Source organism: Oncorhynchus kisutch, linkage group LG25 (assembly GCF_002021735.2).
Source record: "Oncorhynchus kisutch isolate 150728-3 linkage group LG25, Okis_V2, whole genome shotgun sequence".
Taxonomy (NCBI): domain Eukaryota; kingdom Metazoa; phylum Chordata; class Actinopteri; order Salmoniformes; family Salmonidae; genus Oncorhynchus; species Oncorhynchus kisutch.
Genome location: NC_034198.2, coordinates 14940364 through 14957719, shown reverse-complemented (window position 1 = coordinate 14957719; position 17356 = coordinate 14940364). Strand labels below are relative to the sequence as shown.

Below are 17356 nucleotides of genomic sequence, written 5' to 3'. Positions count from 1 at the left end.
TGCCATGCTGCTTTTTTGCACTTTGACCTTAGAAATATCATGTTTATATTTGCTATTTTATTACATTTATACTTTGTAATTGTCCTAGGGTATCTTGTAATTGCCCTAGGGTATCTTGTAATTGTCCTAGGGTATCTTGTAATTGTCCTAGGGTATCTTGTAATTGTCCTAGGGTATCTTGTAATTGTCCTAGGGTACCTTGTAATTGTCCTAGCGTACCTTGTAATTGTCCTAGGGTATCTTGTAATTGTCCTAGGGTATCTTGTAATTGTCCTAGGGTATCTTGTAATTGTCCTAGGGTATCTTGTAATTGTCCTAGGGTATCTTGTAATTGTCCTAGGGTATCTTGTAATTGTCCTAGGGTACCTTGTAATTGTCCTAAGGTATCTTGTAATTGTCCTAGGGTACCTTGCAATTGTCCTAGGGTACCTTGTAATTGTCCTAGGGTACCTTGTAATTGTCCTAGGGTATCTTGTAATTGTCCTAGGGTATCTTGTAATTGTCCTAGGGTATCTTGTAATTGTCCTAGGGTACCTTGTAATTGTCCTAAGGTATCTTGTAATTGTCCTAGGGTACCTTGCAATTGTCCTAGGGTACCTTGTAATTGTCCTAGGGTATCTTGTAATTGTCCTAGGGTATCTTGTAATTGTCCTAGGGTATCTTGTAATTGTCCTAGGGTATCTTGTAATTGTCCTAGGGTATCTTGTAATTGTCCTAGGGTATCTTGTAATTGTCCTAGGGTACCTTGTAATTGTCCTAGGGTATCTTGTAATTGTCCTAGGGTATCTTGTAATTGTCCTAGGGTATCTTGTAATTGTCCTAGGGTATCTTGTAATTGTCCTAGGGTACCTTGTAATTGTCCTAGGGTACCTTGTAATTGTCCTAGGGTATCTTGTAATTGTCCTAGGGTATCTTGTAATTGTCCTAGGGTATCTTGTAATTGTCCTAGGGTATCTTGTAATTGTCCTAGGGTATCTTGTAATTGTCCTAGGGTATCTTGTAATTGTCCTAGGGTATCTTGTAATTGTCCTAGGGTACCTTGTAATTGTCCTAGGGTATCAAATCAAATCAAATGTATTATTATTATTACTCTGTCGGTCTCTAACCTCTTATCAAACCTTATTATTACACTGCCCGTTTCTATCTTTGAGTGGAGAGCCACTTGAAACCTCCGGTATATGTCCATGAATGGATCTACTGATTTGTCCATGAAGGGAGTCTACTTACCGTCTGACTGCAACCCACATACAGCACACACACAACCTACACACACACAACCCACACACCTTTCGGTGCCCAAATCAGACATGGAAGAAGGAATGGGATAGGTGTAAAGAAGAAGAGAGAGAGGGCGGGGGGGGGGGGGGGGGTGAGAGAAAGTGAGTGAGAGAGACCCACCTGGGTTGTAGTGTTCTGGGAGCGTCCAGACGAAGGAGAGAGAGAGACAGACATTCATTAACACGCCATGCACAGCCGTCTGTTACCACGGGTACACAGATGCACACCCACACCATTACCTTGGTTACACACATGCAGATCCACCCAGACATCACCATGATACCATGTGGCACTGATAGCCTTACATTCTTCCACACGCACACACGCACGCACACACACACACACACACGTCAGGGTTGCGGCCAATTTATTCAATTCAGGAAGTTAATCGAAATTCAATTCATTGAAAAATCCTCAACAATAGTAGATTTTCAATACATTACTTGAATTTCAATACACGGAATCGACTGAAGTGCCCCAAACCAAGCGCACGCACACAGGCACGCGCACACACACAGTGGCCAGGGTGGATGAAAGTGGACGCTCCTACCTGTGTGTTTGGAATCTGGAACATTTATTCACCCAGAACTTACCTTACAGCCTCCTGTACCAGAGCACAGAATACACGCACATGTTCTCTCTCTCTCTCTCACACACACACACACACACACACACACACACACACACACACACACACACACACACACACACACACACACACACACACACACACACACACACACACACACACACACACTCACACACATTGACCATTGCAGTAAATGAATAGATCAATGGAAACAGGTAACTGATGATAGAAAACAGCAGTGCAGGGGGGAAACATGCTGGAGTCAGTACTGGAGTGTGTGTGTGTCTTTGGAACCAAATGTCCCTTTCCTCTGTCTCTTATTAAAAGTCCAATGCAGCCGTTTTTATCTCAATATTCAATCAGTTCTGGGTAACAATTAAGCACCTTACTGTGATTGTTTTCAAATAATATGGTCAAAAAGAAAATAAATAGCTTCTTAGTAAAGAGTATTTTCTCAAGCAATAATTTTGCTAGGACTGTCTGGGAGTGGGGGGAAGGGAAAACTAGCTGTTATTGGCAGTTTAGAACTATTAACTGGTGATGTCACCAGGCAGGTCAAAACTCCATCCCACCAAAACAAGATGAAATTTCAGGTGGTATTTTCAAACAGCTTTTACACTAAAACGGAATTATCATAATTTTCACACTTTCACAATATCATTCCAACCTCATACTGTGGAAATATATATATATCACAGGGAAAACACGTTTTTGACCGCACTGTGCCTTTAATTAGTGAAAAGAAACGCTAATAGCTTGGTTTTCACTAATTAAAGGCCTGGTACAGTCCCTACCCAATAATTGGATAGGTTTAAGCAATGTGACATCAATTTCACCTTCAGTCCCGGTGTTTGAAAATGTGCTCCGCGCTGCAGTATTGTCAAAACAATTGTCGCGCCAACATATGTCACTTGCCTTCTTTCCAACACCCAACACAGTAATCAACACACTACACTCGCCACATATTTCATGTTCTTATGACAACATACTACGTTTCCAACCGAGATTTACTAACCAATTAATCCAAATGAATCAACAATTTTTTGAGTGATTGACCACCCTATTAGAGAAGGATGAAACTGTAAAGAGGGATAAATCGAGGGTGTGATAGGTAAATAGGTAGAGGGATGGAGGCATAGGGCAGCATATGTAACTGAGTCTCTCTTTCAGAGCCCTGCTGTCTCCATGGTAACTTGTTCAGCAGAAAGGGGACGGGGTTGCTATGGAGACAAAGGAGGGGCCTAGATCTCAGACTAAAGACGCACACGCGCGCACACACACACACACACACACAAACACACAGGGAGGTGATGAACACAAACAGGCTTGTTTCTGAACGCAACTCACCACCACAAGGATATACTGACCACCACTAGGATCTAATGACCACCACTAGGATCTACTGACCACTACTAGGATATACTGACCCCCACAAGGATCTACTAACCACCACTAGGATCTACTGACCACCACTAGGATCTACTGACCACCACTAGGATCTACCAACTACCACTAGGATCTACTAACCACCACTAGGATCTACTGACCACCACTAGGATCTACTAACCACCACTAGGATCAACCCACTACCACTAGCATATTCTGACCACCAGGATCTACTAACCCCTACTAGGATATTCTGACCACCACTAGGATCTACTGACTACCACTAGGATCTACTGACCACCACTAGGATCTACCAACCACCACTAGGATCTGCTGACCACCACTAGGATCTACTGACAACCAATAGGATCTACCGACCAACACTAGGATCAACCCACCACTACTAGGATCTACTGACCACCACTAGGATCTACTGACCACCACTAGGATCAACCCACCACCACTAGGATCTACTGACCACCCCTAGGATCTACTAACCACCACTAGGATCAACCCACCACCAAAAGGATCTACTGACAACCACTAAGATCTACTGACCACCACTAGCATCTTCTGACCATCAGGATCTACTAACCACCACTAGGATCCTCTGACCACCACTAGGATCTACAGACTACCACTAGGATCTACTGACCACCACTAGGATTTTCTGATCACCACTAGGATCTACTAACCACCACTAGGATCTATTAACCACCAATAGGATCTACTGACCACCTCTAGGATCTACTGACCAACACTAGGATCTACTGACCCCCACAAGGATCTACTGACAACCAGTAGGCTCTACTGACCACCACTAGGATCAACCCACCACCACTAGGATCTACTGACCACCACTAGGGTCTACTGACCACCATTAGGATCAACTCACCACCACTAGGATCTACTGACCACCACTAGGATCTACTGACAACCAATAGGATCTACCGACCACCACTAGGATCAACCCACCACTACTAGGATCTACTGACCACCACTAGGATCTACTGACCACCACTAGGATCAACCCACCACCCCTAGGATCTACTGACCACCCCTAGGATCTACTAACCACCACTAGGATCAACCCACCACCACTAGGATCTACTGACAACCACTAAGATCTACTGACCACCACTAGGATCTTCTGACCATCAGGATCTACAAACCACCACTAGGATCCACAGACTACCACTAGGATCTACTGACCACCACTAGGATTTTCTGATCACCACTAGGAACTACTAACCACCACTAGGATCTATTAACCACCAGTAGGATCTACTGACCACCTCTAGGATCTACTGACCAACACTAGGATCTACTGACCCCCACAAGGATCTACTGACAACCAGTAGGCTCTACTGACCACCACTAGGATCAACCCACCACCACTAGGATCTACTGACCACCACTAGGGTCTACTGACCACCATTAGGATCAACTCACCACCACTAGGATCTACTGACCACCACTAGGATCTACTGACCACCACTAGGATCAACCCACCACCACTAGGCTCTACTGACCACCACTAAGATCTAATGACCACCACTAGGATAAACCCACCACCACTAGGCTCTACTGACCAAAACTAGGATCTACTGACCACCACTAGGATCTACTAACCACCACTAGGATCTACTGACCACCACTAGGATCTACTAACCACCACTAGGATCTACTGACAACCACTAGGATAAACCCACTACCACTAAGATATTCTTACCACCAGTATCTACTAACCACTGCTAGGATCTTCTGACCACCACTAGGATCTACTGACTACCACTAGGATCTACTGACCACCACTAGGATCTACTGACCACCACTAGGATCAACCCACCACCACTAGGCTCTACTGACCACCACTAAGATCTAATGACCACCACTAGGATAAACCCACCACCACTAGGCTCTACTGACCAAAACTAGGATCTACTGACCACCACTAGGATCTACTAACCACCACTAGGATCTACTGACCACCACTAGGATCTACTAACCACCACTAGGATCTACTGACAACCACTAGGATAAATCCACTACCACTAAGATATTCTTACCACCAGTATCTACTAACCACTGCTAGGATCTTCTGACCACCACTAGGATCTACTGACTACCACTAGGATCTACTGACCACCACTAGGATCTTCTGATCACCACTAGGATTTACTAACCACCACTAGGATCTACTAACCACCACTAGGATATACTGACCACCACTAAGATCTATTGACCACCACTAGGATCTACTGACAACCAGTAGGATCTACTGACCACCACTAGGATCAACCCACCGCCACTAGGATCTACTGACCACCAATAGGATATACTGACCACCACTAGGATCAACCCATCACTAGGATCTACTGACCACCACCAGGATCTACTAACCACCACTAGGATCCTCTGACAACCACTAGGATCTACAGACTACCACTAGGATCTACTGACCCCCACAAGGATCTACTGACAACCATTAGGATCAACTCACCACCACTAGGATCTACTGACCACCACTAGGATCTACTAACCACCACTAGGATCAACCCACCACCACTAGGCTCTACTGACCACCACTAAGATCTAATGACCATCACTAGGAAAAACCCATCACTAGGATCTACTGACCACCACCAGGATCTACTAACCACCACTAGGATCAACCCACCACCACTAGGATCTACTGACCACCACTAGGCTCTACTGACCACCACTAGGATCTACTGACCACCACTAGGATAAACCCACCACCACTAGGCTCTACTGACCACCACTAAGATATTCTGACCACCAATAGGATCTACTGACTACCATTAGGATCTACTGACCACCACTAGGCTCTACTAACCACCACTAGGATCTACTAACCACCACTAGGATCTACTGACCACCACAAGGATCTACTGCCCACCACTAGGATCTACTAACCACCACTAGGATCAACCCACCACCACTAGGATCTACTGCCCACCACTAGGATCAACCCACCACCACTAGGATCTACTGATCACCACTAGGATCAACCCACCACCACTAGGCTCTACTGACCACCACTAGGATCTACTGACCACCACTAGGATAAACCCACTACCACTAAGATATTCTTACCACCAGTATCTACTAACCACCACTAGGATCTACTGACCACCACTAGGATCTACTGACCACCACTAGGATCTACTGACCAACACTAGGATCTACTGACCCCCACAAGGATCTACTGACAACCAGTAGGCTCTACTGACCACCACTAGGATCAACCCACCACCACTAGGATCTACTGACCACCACTAGGATCTACTGACCACCATTAGGATCAACTCACCACCCCTAGGATCTACTGACCACCACTAGGATCTACTAACCACCACTAGGATCAACCATCCACCACTAGGATCTACTGACCACCACTAGGATCAACCCACCACCACTAGGCTCTACTGACCACCACTAAGATCTACTGACCACCACAAGGATAAACCCAACACCACTAGGATCTACTAACCACCACTATGATCTACTGACAACCACTAGGATAAACCCACTACCACTAAGATATTCTTACCACCAGTATCTACTAACCACCACTAGGATATTCTGATCACCACTAGGATATTCTGATCACCACTAGGATCTACTAACCACCACTAGGATCTACTGACAACCAGTAGGATCTACTGACCACCACTAGGATCAACCCACCGCCACTAGGATCTACTGACCACCAATAGGATCTACTGACTACCATTAGGATCTACTGACCACCACTAGGATCTACTAACCACCACTAGGATCTACTAACCACCACTAGGATCTACTGACCACCACAAGGATCTACTGACCACCACTAGGATCAACCCACCACCACTAGGATCAACCCACCACCACTAGGATCTACTGCCCACCACTATGATATACTGACCACCACTAGGATCAACCCACCACCACTAGGATCTACTGATCACCACTAGGATCAACCCACCACCACTAGGCTCTACTGACCACCACTAGGATCTACTGACCACCACTAGGATAAACCCACCACCACTAGGCTCTACTGACCACCACTAGGCTCTACTGACCACCAATAGGATATTCTGACCAACACTAGGATCGACTGACTACCACTAGGATCTACTGACCACCACTAGGATCTACTGACTACCACTAGGATCTACTGACCACCACTAGGATCTACTGACTACCACTAGGATCTACTGACCACCACTAGGATCTTCTGATCACCACTAGGATTTACTAACCACCACTAGGATCTACTAACCACCACTAGGATATACTGACCACCACTAGGATCTATTGACCACCACTAGGATCTACTGACAACCAGTAGGATCTACTGACCACCACTGGGATCAACCCACCACCACTAGGATCTATTGACCACCAATAGGATATACTGACCACCACTAAGATCAACCCATTACTAGGATCTACTGACCACCACCAGGATCTACTAACCACCACTAGGATCCTCTGACCACCACTAGGATCTACAGACTACCACTAGGATCTACTGAACACCACTAGGATCTACTGACCCCCACAAGGATCTACTGACAACCAGTAGGCTCTACTGACCACCACTAGGATCAACCCACCACCACTAGGATCTACTGACCACCACTAGGATCTACTGACCACCATTAGGATCAACTCACCACCCCTAGGATCTGCTGACCACCACTAGGATCTACTAACCACCACTAGGATCAACCATCCACCACTAGGATCTACTGACCACCACTAGGATCAACCCACCACCACTAGGCTCTACTGACCACCACTAGGATAAACACACTACCACTAAGATATTCTTACCACCAGTATCTACTAACCACCACTAGGATCTACTAACCACCACTAGGATCAACCCACCACCACTAGGATCTACTGATCACCACTAGGATCAACCCACCACCACTAGGCTCTACTGACCACCACTAGGATCTACTGACCACCACTAGGATAAACCCACCACCACTAGGCTCTACTGACCACCACTAGGCTCTACTGACCACCACTAGGAAATTCTGACCACCACTAGGATCGACTGACTACCACTAGGATCTACTGACCACCACTAGGATCTACAAACCACCACTAGGATCTACTAACCACCACTAGGATCTTCTGACCATCAGGATCTACTAACCACCACTAGGATCCTCTGACCACCACTAGGATCTACAGACTACCACTAGGATCTACTGACCACCACTAGGATCTACCAACCACCACTAGGACCTGCTGACAACCAGTAGGATCTACTGACCACCACTAGGATCTACTGACCACCACTAGGATCTACTGACCACCACTAGGATCTACTGACCACCACTAGGATCTTCTGACCATCAGGATCTACTACCCACCACTAGGATCCTCTGACCACCACTAGGATCTACAGACTACCACTAGGATCTACTGACCACCACTAGGATCTACTAACCACCACTAGGATCAACCCACTACCACTAGGATATTCTGACCACCAGGATCTACTAACCCCTACTAGGATATTCTGACCACCAGGATCTACTAACCCCTACTAGGATATTCTAACCACCAGGATCTACTAACCCCTACTAGGATATTCTGACCACCACTAGGATCTACTGACTACCACTAGGATCTACTGACCACCACTAGGCTCTTCTGATCACCACTAGGATCTACTAACCACCACTAGGATCTACCAACCACCACTAGGATCTGCTGACCACCACTAGGATCAACCCACCACCACTAGGATCTACTGCCCACCACTAGGATATACTGACCACCACTAGGATCAACCCACCACCACTAGGATCTACTGATCACCACTAGGATCAACCCACCACCACTAGGCTCTACTGACCACCACTAGGCTCTACTGACCACCACTAGGATATTCTGACCACCACTAGGATTGACTGACTACCACTAGGATCTACTGACCACCACTAGGATCTACTAACCACCACTAGGATCTACTAACCACCACTAGGATCTTCTGACCATCAGGATCTACTAACCACCACTAGGATCCTCTGACCACCACTAGGATCTACAGACTACCACTAGGATCTACTGACCACCACTAGGATCTACCAACCATCACTAGGACCTGCTGACAACCAGTAGGATCTACTGACCACCACTAGGATCTACTGACCACCACTAGGATCTACTGACCACCACTAGGATCTACTGACCACCACTAGGATCTTCTGACCATCAGGATCTACTAACCACCACTAGGATCCTCTGACCACCACTAGGATCTACAGACTACCACTAGGATCTACTGACCACCACTAGGATCTACCAACCATCACTAGGACCTGCTGACAACCAGTAGGATCTACTGACCACCACTAGGATCTACTGACCACCACTAGGATCTACTGACCACCACTAGGATCTACTGACCACCACTAGGATCTACTAACCACCACTAGGATCCTCTGACCACCACTAGGATCCTCTGACCACCACTAGGATCTACAGACTACCACTAGGATCTACTGACCACCACTAGGATCTACTAACCACCACTAGGATCAACCCACTACCACTAGGATATTCTGACCACCAGGTTCTACTAACCCCTACTAGGATATTCTGACCACCACTAGGATCTACTGACCACCACTAGGATCTACTGACCACCACTAGGATCAACCCACCACTTCTAGGATCTACTGACCACCACTAGGATCTACTGACCACCACTAGGATCAACCCACCACCACTAGGATCTACTGACCACCACTAGGATCTACTAACCACCACTAGGATCAACCCACTACCACTAGGATATTCTGACCACCAGGATCTACTAACCCCTACTAGGATATTCTGACCACCAGGATCTACTAACCCCTACTAGGATATTCTAACCACCAGGATCTACTAACCCCTACTAGGATATTCTGACCACCACTAGGATCTACTGACTACCACTAGGATCTACTGACCACCACTAGGCTCTTCTGATCACCACTAGGATCTACTAACCACCACTAGGATCTACTGACCACCACTAGGATCTTCTGACCATCAGGATCTACTAACCACCACTAGGATATTCTGACCACCACTAGGATCTACAGACTACGACTAGGATCTACTGACCACCACTAGGGTTTTCTGATCACCACTAGGATGTACTGACTACCTCTACAATCTCCTAACCACCACTAGGATCTACTGACCACCACTAGGATCTACTAACCACCACTGTATAGGACAGGGAGAATGGCTGGTGCTGTGATTCACTATGTAACAGTCATATTAAAGATATGGGTTTCAATGTTCTACACTATATACTACAAATAACACCAGTAGTTTAAATCTGTGTGTAGGGGAGGTCTGTGTGTATGTGTGCGCAGGGCTGGCTCATGGCATAAACGACATAAGCTGTCGCTTAGGGCCTCCGTCGAGGTCTCAACATACTATTGAGAGTTAGAATAGTAGAATACACAAGGTTGGAAATTTGGTTGTGCATCAGCAATTTTTAGCCATGTCAGCTAACAATTTATAGATTGGTAAGTTAGTCTAGCCAGTTATCTAAACTTGTAGGAATCATGTCTGAATACCGATCAGGCACTTGCTCAGGGACCCTGACCTCCAGGGGGCCCCCACTGTTTTTGTTAGTCACTCTCACTCATATATCATTTACATGGCATAAGTCATGGCAAAATGTGTACAATTGCAGAAAATGTGTTATAGAATTGCTAAATGTTCTCTCCGTCCCATGGCAAAATGTGTAGAACTGCAGAAAACTTGCTTTAAAACTGCAACCTTTTTCGTGTCAAGAAGGGGGACACAATTATTTTATTTTCCACTTGGTAGGGCACCACCCAACCAAATATCGCTTAGGGCCCCCAAAAGGCTAGAGCCGGCCCTGTGTGTGTGTTTTTAAATGTGTGTGCGAGATGAAATCACAACGTTTCAAGGTAGGGTTTGGGTAAGGCCTTACCTTCGCTGCAGTCGTTGCCTTTGTAGCCGGTGTCAGTACAGTCGCAAACGTTCTTCTGCTCGACGACAGAACACACCCCTCCATTCTGACACACGTGGTCCGGCCCACACCCGTCTCTCCCCATGGTAACGCCCTCCGATCCTTCCATTACAACCGCCGATCCATTGATGGTCACCGAAGTGAGCCAGCCAGCAAAGGGGGCGTGGTCTCTGACGCCAGGGGAAGTGAGGCGGAGAGGGGAGGCGTGGAGCTCTGGGGAAACCCCGCCCATAAAGGTGTGGCTAAACACTGTCATGTCTCTCCGTTTGCTCTTCACCTCTGCCCATCCCTCCATCCTTCCATCCACCTCAAGGCTTGTGTTCCTCCAGTCCCGTTTCACACGAACCACATGCCAGTGTCCGTCACTCACGGCGACTCCGGAACTCACCTCAGCCGGCTCGGCGCAGAAGATGGAGAAGCGTAGGCGGAGTTTCCCGCGTAGCAACAATAGTTCCAGGAAGTCGCAGAATCCTTCGTCGTCAAGGTAAAGCAGCAGTCCGTCCTCACTGTGAGTTCTAACGCTGAACGACAGGATGCTCTCGCAGCACGCGTTCCACACCGGGAACCGCCCCCACTGTCCCGACACCCCCCCAAACTCTAGCACCTCCCCTCTGGATCCCCCAAGGCTACAGAGGCACAGCCAGACACACAGCAGGGGGGCCGCGGCCCACACACACACCGCCATCACACACACGCGCAAACACATACACACAACGCACACACACGCAGACACAAAGGCTAGAGCTGGGCAGCACGAACTACTCTACAACTCATGGTGCAAACATCCTTGAGAGCACCCTTAAGTCTTCTTAGGGCCCTTTCTAGTACCCTACAGTCTTCTTAGCCCCGTTAGTAGCACCCTACACCCTCCATAGGTGTTCCTCTGTCTGCCAGTCAAGTGAGGGAGCTGGCTCCTTATAGAGGTCCAAGTGTTCCCAATGTTAGTCTTCTATCTTCTCGTCTCTGTCTCTCCTCGTTCCTCCTCCACTGTCTTCCTTCAATGGTGTGTGTGTGTGTGTGTTAGAGAAATGAGGGGTGCAGTGTGAGAACCATATCGGTGTCTTCGTTAGTGCCTGTTCCCCTCAGAGAGAGAGAGGGAGAATATGGTCATACACTGTCACACACCGTAAACAGAGAGAGACTATCAGAGCATCTCCCCCTCTTTTTTTGTCTCTATCAGCGGGGCTTGTGGGTTGAGCACTGTGAGTGTGTCCCTCACTGTCCCGCCATCACTCTTTTCTTTCCAGTGACCTACAGAGGGAAGAGACAGCACTATCACCCTGGGTCAGATACATGCATGGAAACGCACTCTCTCTCTCTCTCTCTCTCTCTCTCTCTCTCTCTCTCTCTCTCACACAGTCTTTCCAGACAGTCCTCCTATCATCAACACCATGTGATATACCAGTGAGTCTTTTCAGAAAGATACAGAATATTCAGATGCATTTCATGTGTTGTATAAAACTTATTGTCAGTCAGTTAGAATAGTATAATTTCCGCTGGACTCATTACCTTAATGTCTACAACATTCTGTACGTTTTACCTCTCTGACGGCAAAAGACATTCCAACATGACCACCTCGTGCCTCCGCAAGGGACTCGGAAGCGGTTTCTCGAGCGATGCGGAGGATGACTCAAATGCGCCTTGTTTATCGAATTATCCCCTTTTTCGCACCATGGGGAAAAAAGGCGCCTCACACCACTCCGGCGTCTGTCTCTCTAGTGATGTGGTTGAGATTAGGGTTCCAAATCACAGTATTGAAAGACGCGGTGAGATGAGAGCAGGTTTAAATATCGATTATCGATCAACGGCCATTCCTCTCTCCTCTCCCCCTCCTAAGAGTCTCCGTGTGTGTGTGTGCGTGCGTAGGCTATTCCTCTCCTCCAGTGAGCTCGAACTCACCCGTTACTCCGAGTTTATATCTACCTCACCTGTGCGAAAGAATCCATACACCAAAAACACTGCTGCGGGAAAACGCCCATATTAGGCTATTCTAATTAAATAGGTACATATAGCCTACAGCAAAGACCTAATACAATACATACACACCGAGATAAAAATGTCTCAGCCTACCTTACACACATCTTCTGGTCGGTGTTGTGGCTACTCATCGATTTTCTCCTTGTCATCTGATAACAATCACCGCGTTGTGAGGGGAGATGCTGAGTGCAGCCAAACCGTTCCCGGTAAATACCTGTTAGATAGGCCTACCGAAACAATCACAGTCTCTTCTCGATCAAACAGACCAGTGGAACCAAACGCATCTCTCTCTCTCTCTCTCTCTCTCTCTACGGAGGAGGCGAAGGTGCAGTCTGCTGCTCCGTGCATCACGTGGATGATGAAGGGGAGAGAAGAGGAGGAGATGGGCGGGGCCGCTCTGCTGCAGCACCTTGGACAGCGCGCGCTCACTATCTGAATACCGGAGAGGACTCACGGAATATGGCGGCAACATCCGAATCATTACCCAATTTGCTCTGATAATGACTGTCGGTGTGATAAAGTATTTGCAGAGAATCTAAGGTGATTAATCGTTAGTCATGAATTAATCACTGATTGAGCAAGAGAGACTTCTGAACAGAGAGAACATTCATGGCTCGAGATCGAAAACTGCGGGAGAAAAACAACAGTGGTGTTTCCACGTCACGCTCAAGCGGCGTTCTCCCTTCTGCTCCTGCCATCAATTATCTCGCTCTCTCTTATTTTTCTTCACATCTCACACACACACACACACACACACACACACACACACACACACACACACACACACACACACACACACACACACACACACACACACACACACACACACACACACACACACACACACACACACACACACACCTCCAACTGTATCTCCAACTTGTTTATTACAGTGAGGTGTGCATTTCGGATTAATCTGTGTAGGCCTATCAGTTCCAGAGAGGGAGTCCCAGCTGAGTCTTGTCCATCAGAACGGTCTCTCTGGGTACCATGCCCCAGCTGCTGCCCACTCTTTCTAGATACATGCACAGCTGCACACACACGATGACTGATTGTGCTTGGAAGTATCTAATTATGTGTTCCTATTGATGCTGTATGCACGCCATTACCCTACGGCCATTTTGATACGAGAACTCCAGGTAAGCTTGTGGGACAGGAAGTGGAAAAGCGCTTTTGACAGGTAATTAAATGTCTATGTGGCCACAGCCTTTTATAAGCTCCTACATTTCAGCATCAACACTGGCTTTACACTGGCTTAACATTCTCTACCTCTCCTTCCCCTCTCTCCCTGGCCCTGCCGCTCCCTCCTTCCCTTCCTCTCCCTCCCTCCATCCCCTCCCTTCCTCCTTCTCTCTGACAGGCTGACAGTGAGCAGTGACCCCTGACTCTTTGCCCACTCAGCAGAGAGAAGGTCAGGGCACACTGTTTGTGTATGTGTTATTGTGTGTGTGTGTGTGTGTGTTTATGTGAATTGCCGGCAGAGAGAAAATACAGCCAAAAATAAAACCTCAGCTGTCAGCATACAGAGTGAGTGCCAGTATGTGTGTGTGTGTGTGTGTGTGTGTGTGTGTCTGTGTGTAAATGCCATATGCAGGTGTTTAGCGGTGCACAGGTCTATATGGGTCAGACAGATACTCCCACTCTCAATGAGACTCAATGGGTGGTCACAAAGAGATGGGGAGAGAGAGAGAGAGAGAGAGAGAGAGAGAGAGAGAGACAGAGAGAGAGAGAGAGAGAGAAAGAAAGGGAGTGAGAGACAGAGAGGGAGGTGTGTGTTGTGTGTGTGTGTGTGCAAGGGCGGACTGGCCATCTGGCATTTCGGGCAAATGCCAGATGGGCTGGCCCATCTTTAGCTCAGTGAGCCTAACTTAGATTTTTGCGCAAAATTATATTTACCTGGCTAATAATGGGGGCCTCAAGGAAAATAATGGTCCGATTCTTGGTCCCAGTCCGCCCCTGTGTGTGTGTGTCTGACAGGCAAACAGCCCTCTGTAAATTAGATTAAATTTGAGGTTTGCTTCTAATCGTGTTGTAATGAGTTTTTGTGTAGCTCATATATTCACTCATTCCACTTGCCAATAGTGCAAACAGCTACGTGTGGACCTGTGTGTGTTGAGTGTGTGTGGTATTGGAGGTCACCCAAACTCTCATTTATAATGGTACTATCGGTGACATTATCGAATGACTGCATGTTCTAGATGCAAATAACAACATAACACAACGCATAAACCCACATGCACAACAACACACACACACACATGTATGTTAGGTATAGATTTATAGTTCATTACAACCTTCTACAGATATTAGTATTGATCACCTGACCAACAGATGGAGACTGACAGCAGAGCAGAGAGACCTGTGTATGTGCGTGTGTGTCGGTGTATCCTAATGGAAAGACTATAGATCTATAGTTAATTATAACCTTCATCAGGCCACTTAGCCACCTGCAGGTAAATTTGATTTGATTTATTCGGATCCCCATTAGCCGACACCAATGGCCACAGCTAGTATTCCTGGGGTCGACACATAACGAAAAATACATTGAATCTATATGTTTTGACCATGACAGTTTACAATCTGAGGTAACCCCAAGTAATTTATTCTCTTCAACAGCCACACCATTCATTACCAGATTCTGCTGAGGTCTAGAGCTTATGGAATGATTTGTACCAAAAACAATGTTCTTAGTTTTAGAAATGTTCAGCCTCAGTTTGTTACTGGCCACCCATTCCAAAACTGACTGCAACTCTTTGTTAAGAGTTTCAGTGGCTGAAACATCAGCATACATCTGACACACATGCTTTGTTTAATGCCAGTGGCAGCTCATTGGTAGAAATAGAAACGATGGGCTAGAGAGCTGCCCTGCGGCACACCACACTTTACATGCTTGACGTTAGAGAAGCTTCCATTCAAGAAAACGCTTTGAGTTCTGTAAGATAGATAGCTCTGAATCCACGATATGGCAGAGGTTGAAAAGCCGTAAAACACAAGTTGTCAACAACAGGTTATGGTCAATCATATCAAAGGCTGCAATGAAATCTAACTGTACAGCTCCCACAATCTTTTTATTATTCATTTATTTCAACCAATCATCAGTCATTTGTGTCAGTGTAGTACATGTTGAATGCCCTTCTCTATAAGCATGCTGAAAGTATGTTGTTATTTGTTTACAGAGAAATAGCATTGTATTTGGTCAAGCACAATTTTTTTTTCAACAGTCTGCTAAGAGCTGGCAGCAAGCTGATAGTTCTGCTGTTGGAATCAGTAAATGCCGCTTCGCCACTCTTGGGTAGTGGAATGAATTTGGCTTCCCTCCAGGCCTGAGGACAAACACTTTCCTCTAGGCTCAGATTAAAGATATGCCACAGATAGGAGTGGCTATAGAGTCAGCTACCATCCTCAGTAGCTTTCCATCTAAGTTGTCAATGCCATCTAAGTTGTCAATTGTCATTATTGATCAATATTTTTTATATTTTTTTTACACCTCTGCTACACTAACTTTACAAAATTCAAACTTCCAATGCTTTTCTTTCATTATTTGTTTTTTCTATGCATGAATACGATGGCTCACTGTTAGTTGTTGGCATTTCCTGCCTAAGTGTACCTAATTTGCCTATGAAGTAATAATTAAAATAATTGGCAACATCAAATGGTTTTGTGATGAATAGACCATCTGATTCGATGAAAGATGGAGTTGAATTTGTCTTTCTGCCCATAACTAAATTTAAATACGTTTTTTTTGCCATCATTCTTTATACACTTGTGGACACCTGCTCATCGAACATCTCATTCCAAAATCATGGGCATTAATATGGAGTTGGTCCCCCGTTTGCTGCTATAACAGCCTCCACTCTTCTGGGAAGGCTTTCAACTAGATGTTAGAACACTGCTACAGGGACTTGCTTCCATTCAGCCACAAGAGAGTTACTGAGGTCGGGCACTGATGTTGGGCGATTAGGCCTGGCTCGCAGTCAACGTTCCAATTTATCCCAAAGGTGTTTCGATGGGGTTGAGGTCAGGGCTCTGTGCAGGCCTTTCAAGTTCTTTCACACCGATCGACAAACCATTTCTGTATGGACCTCGCT

At 46.4% G+C, this 17356-nt stretch overlaps 1 protein-coding gene across 33 annotated transcripts in view; it reads right to left on the bottom strand.

The window, feature by feature from the left end:
* The window catches only part of LOC109870359 (neurexin-1a), a 92420-nt gene that overhangs the window by 61805 nt on the left and 13259 nt on the right, over positions 1-17356 (bottom strand). For 5 of the 33 annotated variants that reach the window (XM_031805298.1, XM_031805310.1, XM_031805289.1 and 2 more), the window contains exons 1-2: positions 13362-13635; positions 11253-12542 (exon numbers count right to left, since the gene is read on the bottom strand). In XM_031805298.1, coding sequence (XP_031661158.1) covers positions 11253-11997 — 745 coding nt within the window. In that variant the 5' untranslated portion in view covers positions 11998-12542; positions 13362-13635. Of the gene's footprint in view, positions 1-1398; positions 1414-11252; positions 12543-13361; positions 13640-17356 lie in introns of those variants that run through there. The other 28 variants (XM_031805280.1, XM_031805287.1, XM_031805290.1 and 25 more) reach the window with 11 other exon arrangements.